Source organism: Salvelinus alpinus, chromosome 23 (assembly GCF_045679555.1).
Source record: "Salvelinus alpinus chromosome 23, SLU_Salpinus.1, whole genome shotgun sequence".
In the NCBI taxonomy this organism is placed as follows: Eukaryota; Metazoa; Chordata; class Actinopteri; order Salmoniformes; family Salmonidae; genus Salvelinus; species Salvelinus alpinus.
In genome coordinates, this window is record NC_092108.1 from 18,983,395 (window position 1) to 18,992,112 (window position 8,718).

Genomic DNA, 8,718 nt, shown 5'->3' on the forward strand with positions numbered 1-8,718 from the left:
TATATTTAGCTACGGCAGATAGCTAGATCGGTGATGAGATAATCATTCAGTATGTAAACTAGCGGGCTTGGCCACCAATTAAATGGCTGGTCTTACCTTAACCTTGATCAGCATTTTGACTGTCACATAAAATACGCTTTAAATCGATGTAAAAAATACCTAATCCACACTTAGTGTGGTACTGTCAAATTGAGCAAACCAGATTGTTCAATCTTTTTGATTCAACTTTATTTCCTGTGTAAGTCACTATTCCGTCCGTCCATCGTGTTTTGTGAGACATAGGTTCCGCTTTGCAGACTACTTTATGGGGAAAAGATGTGACTATTACAATTTTTACTTTTAAAACCCATAAAAATTCAAGGATGTTTTCAGACCAGGAAATACCAAAACTGATGATGTTGGTAAGTTTTTAGGTCTATAATTATCGCTCCTTGACCTCTCACAGGTGTTCAGAATTAAGATGATTAGGATCAATTGGTCCATAAATATTTCTAGTTTGTAGGCACTCCTAGATCATTCAGTCATGTCTCTCCTTTGGCAATGTGCAATTGTTTTGGCTGTTGTAGCAGCAAGCGCTGCCAATGAAGGTACGTCTAATAATGAACGCATAATATGATTATGTAGCGCTGATACCATGTTAACTTGAATAGGCTACTTATCTCATGCTGACCGCCTAACAGACTAGCCAAGTTGTGGTGTTGGCTCTTGAGATGTGAATGATGACATTATCAAATTTATATTTTTAGATTTTAATGTGGATTGTGAGAAACACTCCATTAAAGTGACATGGAAGGTCAGTCCAGAGTTGGTTGAAAATGCTGCCCGTCTTTTCCTTGGACACTGTGTTCCGTCCACATTTTCTGTTCTTCCCACGGGAGAAGGGATGGCGACATTCCACTACAACCTCAATGGCTGTGCCATCAAGAAACGGGTAATGTCTAACTCTTGACCCAATGTATGCCATTTTGGATCCTGCGACGACTAATGCTTCTCCTTCTATTCCCCAGGTGACTGGCAAAAAACACATCTATTCAACCAACCTGACTTACAGACCTAACCGAAAGCCCAAACCTGCTGCTATTAGTCACCATATTAAGTGTGTTTACATAAGGTAACCATCTATGCCAGGGGTACTCAACTCTTACCCTAAGAGGTCTGGCGCCTGCTGTCTTTCGGTTCTACTTTATCATTAATTGCACACACCTGGTGTCCCAGGTCTAAATCAGTCCCTGATTTAGAGGGGAATGATTTTTTTTAAATGCAGTGGATGTGTTGCCTTTTAGGGCTCTATTGGGTGTACTGTAGCTATGGTGTTGGAATCAAATCTTCCTTTGCCACCTTCATTATTAAACTAAACATTCCCCCTTGTATGTAGACCTGAGGGATGGATTCCCCCATTCCTTATCCCTGCCTATGGTAGTGCTGAGGGTCATGGAGGATTGGTTTTCCACATGGCACTCCTCAATGGTGAGTGACTCATACAACAACAATTATTGTAAGAATATGTTCAGTCAACTTACCTGGTAAAGAAATTCCTAGCAGAGGACACTGCCCAAAGCTAGTTGAAACCTGTGGCTGTACAGTACGTATGAGCATTGCGCCCCTTCCCCCCTCTGTTGCATGTAGAAGACCTTACTGGTCTGGCTAAGACCAGCCTGTTTCCCCTGGGCTCTTTCATCCCCATCTGGGCAGCAGTGGATCAGAAGGACCATCAGCCCTTGCTGCTGCTCTTGGAGGAGTGTGTGGCGGCCACAACACCAGAACTGCACTCTGCGAGCCTGGTGTACCCCATCATCACCAACAAGGGGTATGTACCAGACCTGGCTATGGCCATGTAGGGTGCACATTTTGGTTTTTGACTGCCTAGCGCTACACAGCCTACTCAAATGACCAACTCGTCATCAAGCTTTGATTATTTGAATCTGCTGTGTAGTGCTAGGGCGAAACCCAAAATGTGCACGGGGGGAATTCATCCCATTAAAGTATTGAATACATTTTAAAGTTGGCTTATTTGCTGGATGGAAGTTCTGTTTGTCTGCTCATTGCACAATGCATTTTCAGTTGCCTTGCAGATGGGAAGACTGGGAACTCCAGGTTCCTGCCTAGGTACCACTCGTCTGCTATTCTGCTTTACCTGCAGTCCTTCAAGTTTGCCCTAGGCGAGGAAGTGAGTGGACCACAAGTTCTCGGTATGACTGGGTTGTTTTCATACTGTAGCTCTTGACTGTTCTCTTATTTCACCCCAGGTGTATATTCATTGTAAGCTTGTTGCATGGGACCCTGAGGTTTTTGATATAGAAAAGAAGGCCTGCCACTACATTAAAGAGACTGGAGAGTAAGTATTGGTCACATTCTTTAACATTGGACCATAATGACGTTAGTGCCAATGCAACAGCCAACTTTTTTTATTCATAGATGGGAGCTGCTGGACGACCCGTCTCAAAGTGACCTCTGCAAGTGCTGTGACTCGAGTTGCAAGCCTCGGTTGAAGAGGGGTGTGGATTCAGGTATTTTGAGGCGCTTCATTTCAAGCCTGAATAAACAGTAGTTCCATATTCATTTGAGCTGATCACTCTTGAGTTTCTGATGGGAATGCAGCTTGAAGTAATTTATAAATACTTTTTTCTCAGAACCCCAGGGCCTGGTTCAAAACTCTGTTCTTGGACCGCTCACAATAGTGGAAAACTCTGAAACCCAGATCCCCAGTGAATTTGTAAAATATCCTACTGTAGAACAAGGTTGGTGCTTTTGGCATTGAAGACTATAGTTTACACTTGGCTTTTAATTGTATCAGCTTTGATGCCAAATGAACTTGAACCTGTAATTGACTCATCTGTCATTGCAATGAGATGCATGTTACTAACAATTCTTCAACCTGTTACAGGGATGGCTGTCTTTTCTGTCTCCACAGCCATCTAATTGTTGGTGGCCTGAAGGGTGCATCACTTTCCAGTACATTTAGAGAAGTGGTGGAAATTACACCCCCCCCCAGTATGGTCCTTTGACTTTAGCACGTTTCAATAAAATGAGTACTTTACAATGGTTTTTGTCTCTAATGATTGTCGGTTGTCAAAATGCTATGATCCTGATGAGATGTACCCTAAATCCAGTAGTGCGGAGCCGGTATCTACACAAAATAGCCTAGAGGTGACCATCTGGTTGTAAGAAGATGATCACAATGTGAGTGCTCAGTGTTTTGCGACTGTTCTGGACTACCCAGTGTCCTGTTTACTCTTGAACTGTAACACTTTCTTCTCTTGGCATAATTAGTTTGCTAATGATAGTCACAGCAGGTGTTCATGCAATGGTAAAGCTATTTGAAAGATTGTCATAAGTGAACCTATACTTATTCAGCAGTAGCCCACCCCAAGATCAAATTGACAAGCCAAGTTTAGAGATTGTAGCTGGCTGATTGCCATGCTTAGGTAACAATCCAGGAAAATGGCTGTAGTTTACATTTTAGTTTAAATATATTTTTTTAGGAAAGTGCCCATCAGGGGAATTTACCCCAAAGATTATGCCTTGGTTGCAGTGTCTTTCATACCTCACCTGCAAAAATGTCTACCTTTCTCACAGTTAAACTAGATTATCATTTGCATAAGGCAAGATTTAAAATCCCAGCAGTTCAAGAGCAAACTGTCCATCACTTTAACATTTTTGTCACATTGACATGTAACTGATAAAACATTTCATAACACCGGCATTTCCCCTCTGACAGGTCACAAATGAATCACACCCCAGTTAAATTTCAGCATAGCTCATGAGCCCAGTACTTGCACTGTATCCGGTAACAGAAGAACTCCTTACAGAACAAGCGTCACAGGTTGCTTTTATTTTTTTGCCTTGTCCGCCAGGAACCTCTTGTGGGGTGTAGCTGACTTGGCCTTTTCCTTGGCCTGGTGGGCGACTCCAATATGGCTGCTGTTTGTTGGAGACCTGGTACTTTGAAACAGGAACGCATGACTATTGGTTCAATAATAATGGGCTCCCGAGTGGCGCAAGGCACTGCGTTTCAGTGCTAGAGGCGTCACTACAGACCCTGGTTTGACCGGCCGTGATTGGGAGTCCCATAGGGCGGCGCACGAGTGGCCCAGCATTGTTAGGGTTTGGCCGGGGTAGGCGGTCATTGTAAATAAGAATTTGTTCTTTACTGACTTGCCTAGTTAAATAAAATACACTATGCTACTATTTTTCCTAAAATGTGTGCTGACGTTTCCCTTTCTTACCAAGATTTGGAGGAAGGTCACTGGAGACCTGTGGGGTGGAAGTTGTGTCGGAGGTTGTTGATGTGGCAGGGGTAGAGGTCATGGTGGGTGTGAAGCCTACAGCTCGAGCCAGACTGGTTGCTTGTGGGATATACGGATGGATAATCCTGGGTGCTGCTTCATAAAACCGTTAAAACCAGTCTATGCCTGCCAACTGCCTTTCCTTATTCAATGTGTTTTGGATTCCCATCCTCTCCGGCCAGGTCAAAGGCAACTTTTCAGACATCCCAGGGCTCTTTCCATTTTTGGGGTATGACTCACCAGGTCTCATTCTAAAGAACCAGTGAAGACTGGTTACCCACCCAAATGGTTTTGACCTGCTTGTCTCAGTGGCGCCTCAGGGTTTTGGGTGGCACATTAAAAGCCCGTGCAGCTGTCTTAATGCCCCTCCTCAATTTCAATAGCATTCAGGGCACAACGAAGCGCCTCTTCGCCATAGCCTCCACAATCAGATATTTTCTTGTTAACTCATCTAAAAACAAAATTATCTTAGGAATGGTGGAGAACTGACCCGTAATCTAATTCCTATTCTGAACCTAGCCTAACCGTAAACACTATTCTGACACTAACCCCTATTCATATGCCATTTAGCATATGCTTTTATCCTAACCCTGGCTCCTATTCTAATTCTGACCCCTAATCCTGCTAACTGGGGGATTAGCTGACTATGATAATAGACATATTATGCTAACTAGCTGGCTAGCATTTATTTCACCTCAGACTTTCTGCTAGTGAGGTTGCTAGCTAGCTAACTTGGCTAGTCAGTGCCTAAATTACAGCTAGAAACAAATGATCAATCATAAAGAGGAGAGATATCTTGCCGCATTGGTGTGGCAGACGGATTCCTGCCTTCAACATACTAACCTAACATATTACTACTTTACTAAAAAAACAATCAAAATGTTTCTCTCTAAACAAATGGATGATTTATCTTAAGGCTTCCTTACATGTATATATAAAAACAAAATGTATCTAACTTCATTGGATTATATCTACAACTTTTTCTAAATTATTAATAATTAAATACATTTAACTCAAAATTGTTTTGATGGCATGACTTCAAAAATGTTGAAACAGGACATTTGTAGTTGATCAAGACTAGCGGCAGCCAGAGAAACTGTTAATTTTTTTGTTGTGAGAATTACAGGGGGGAGGGCACGTCTTACCCCAGGGTGCGTCTCGCCCCATAGTACCCTATATCCCAATGAATTTGATGGTAAATTTACAACACTTCTAAGCGATGAATAAGAAATGGGAAAGTTCCAATTCCAAACAAGCTTAATTACTAGTGGGAAACTTGTCTATCATCCTGAGCTCCCACATGCTAACCTCTGACGTCATCTACTACGAAAAATACCTCGATAATTGCATTTTCTTCAGTTAAATGCAACAACAAAACATTATTTATAAAAAGCCATCTATTAATATGGTTTTTGAACACTATAGTTTGTTTACAAGCATGATAGCTGTATTTTTAGTTTATTGTTTATGCAGCTTGTTGGCCAATTGGCGTTTCTCAACGAGTTCAATGCATCCAACTAGTTACGACTTCATAACTGGTAAATTCACATCTCCCACTTGGTTACAAACTTGGGATAAGTATCTGATAATCAATTGCAAGACTGGAATGAGTTCATTCTAATGATTTACAGATCAGTGAGTGATTGCCTGTGTGAAAGGTGTGAAATATACTTTATGTATTTCACCAAAAATCCCTCATATTTAAGGTTATTTTAAGATGTATTACATTACTTTTTTTGGACTGATAATAATCCCCTCACATACATAATGACGAAACCAAAACCTCACGCCTGTGAGCAACGATGGGTAGCCAAATTGGCGCCCTACTCATTCGATCTGAAGCACATAGCAGATACAAAGAACGTTGTGGCTGATGCCCTCAGTAGGGACCAATTTGCCAAGTTAGTTAGTCACAGGTTGATCAGTGAGAACTATGTCAGTCTGCTTGCTGAAGCCGATGCTATAGGAGAAGATGGGATTCAAGATGTGTTTCGCTTGAAGGTCCAGAGTCACATAGTGAAAAAACAAGCAGAGACAATCTCTAGAAATCAGTCTGACAGCTGTCCTTTAACCTGTGGCTCTGCAGTAGTGAAAGCGATCTGTGAAGTCTATGATCAGTGTGATGTAGCGACCGAAGCTCGAGCAGTACAGTTAGTGCAGTCTGTGCAACAACTCATATCTCCAAGCCAAGACTCCATTCCTGCGATCTCTTTTGAGGAGCTTCAGCGGAGTCAAGAACTTGATCCTACGATTTCTAAGGCTGTCCTGTTTGTCAACCGCAAAAGACGTACTTCAAGACGAGAGAGGGATGGATTTGATTCACAAACCCTTGCTCTCGCCAAGCAGGGGGAAAGGCTCAGGGTCCAAGATGGAGTGCTTTACAGGGCGACAAAGGATCCCCTGAGCAAACAAAAGAGACATCAGTATGTGATGCCCAAAAATATGAAGGAGAAAGCATTGAGTGGTGTGCATGACCATGCTGGCCACCAAGGGCAAGCTAGAACTCTTCATTTTGGCAAGGCAGCATTTCTTCTGGCCCAAGATGGAGCATGATGTGAAGGAGTATGTCAAGTGCTGTCGGAGATGCATCCTGGCTAAGTCTCCTGAGCCGTCTGCTCGACCTCCCCTCGAAAGCATCAGAACCTCTGCGCCTATGGAGTTAGTATGTCTCGACTTTTGGAGTGCTGAGGACAACAAGCAACGCTCAGTGGATGTATTGGTTCTGACAGATCACTTCACCAAGTTGGCTCACGCCTTTCCATGCTCAAATCAAACGGCAAAGCCAATTTTGAAAGTGAGCTAATCACAGAACTTCTCAAGCTCTCTGGTGTCACCAAGTCACACACAACTGCGTATCATCCCATGGGGAATGGGGGAACGGAAAGGTTCAATCGAATTCTGGGAAATATGCTTCGCTCACTCCCTCTAAAAGCTAAAGAGAAATGGCCACAGCGGATACAAACTCTAACGTTTGCCTACAATGCTACTGTTCACGAAACCACTGGCTATGCTCCATTCCAGCTCATGTTTGGTCGCGTTCCGAGACTTCCTGTTGATGTAATGTTCAAGCAAGTTTTGAGGGATCCTGTGGTTGTTGACTATAGTAGTTATGTCAAAACACTGATGTCCTATCTTCATTAAGCAGCGAGCATCGCTGTCACGTTCCTGACCTGTTTTCTGTTAGTTTTGTATGTGTTAGTTGGTCAGGACGTGAGTTTGGGTGGGCAGTCTATGTTTTCTGTTTCTATGTTGGTTAATGGGTACCTAATATGGTTCTCAATTAGAGGCAGGTGGTTTTCATCTCCTCTGATTGAGAATCATATTAAGGTAGGTAGTTTCACAGTGTTTGTTTGTGGGTGGTTGTCTCCTGTGTCTGTGTTTGTTTGCACCACACGGGACTGTTTTGTTTGTTCGTTCGGTTATTGTAGTCTGTTCCTGTTTCATGCGTTCTCCACGTTAATTGTAAGTTCGTGTCCAGGTCTGTCTACATCGTTTATTTGTTTTGTAGTTTATCAAGTGTATTTCGTTTCGTCTTCGTCTTGTTTAATAAATCATTATGTCACATAACCACGCTGCATTTTGGTCGAATCACTACTCCTCCTCTTCGAATGAAGAGGAGGAGGAATTTCGTTACAATCGCTCAACGGCATACAGTTAAAGAACAACAGAAACAGGCCAAACATTATGACAGAAAAGTCAGAAGCACTCACCTGAACAAAGGAGACAGAGTGCTTCTCGCTAACAAAGGAGAAAGGGGAAAAAGCAAACTTGCCGACAAGTGGGAAGCTAAGGTGTACACGGTCATTGACAGAAACCTACATACACACACATATATAAGCTGGTGGATGATAAAGGAAACACCAACCTTCTGCTAGCCATCAGCTTTCTGCCGGTAGAAACGCCTAAGGATGATTCACGTGAATCTCAATCAGATGGCGCTGTAGATCCAGAGTATGAGGGTCAGTCAATGAACCTTTCAGGCTTTGATGAAGAGGAAAGCTCTGGAGATATGACCAGTTCATGGATACTCAGTGGAGTAGATGACCCCGCAAATCAGGAATCTTCGGAGAGACAGGAGATAGTCAGAGATGAGATGGAGCAAGAACAGGCAGCGTACAGCTGCAGGGACAGTCCAAATCAAGACCGTCAAGCTCAGCTATCTCTCAATAATGAGACTGCTATTAGCATTCCTGACTATGACAGGGTGGCTGTAGTCCCTGACACAGAACCTTCAGATATTCCTGACTCAATTGCACCAGCTGATTTAGCTAGTGACCAAGACTTACAAAGACCGGGTTCATGTGATTCGCAAGATGTGGTCAGAACACGCACTGGCAGGGTAGTGAAATCTGTAAGTCGTCTTATTGAGACAATGGCTCAGAGACCATTCACTATTTTTTATTTTACCGTTATTTTACCAGGTAAGTTGACT

The 8,718-nt window shown here is 42.9% G+C and overlaps 1 protein-coding gene across 1 annotated transcript; it reads left to right on the forward strand.

Annotated features, from left to right (window-relative positions):
- The first annotated feature begins 433 nt into the window (after positions 1 to 433).
- Positions 434 to 3,040, forward strand: LOC139550412 (zona pellucida sperm-binding protein 3-like). Its single transcript, XM_071361290.1, has 10 exons — positions 434 to 587; positions 747 to 931; positions 1,008 to 1,111; positions 1,376 to 1,467; positions 1,627 to 1,807; positions 2,062 to 2,167; positions 2,247 to 2,335; positions 2,416 to 2,507; positions 2,631 to 2,738; positions 2,885 to 3,040. Exons 1-10 carry the CDS (start codon positions 524 to 526, stop codon positions 2,917 to 2,919), a joined length of 1,056 nt encoding a protein of 351 aa, XP_071217391.1. The 5' UTR covers positions 434 to 523; the 3' UTR covers positions 2,920 to 3,040.
- Positions 3,041 to 8,718: the final 5,678 nt, after the last annotated feature.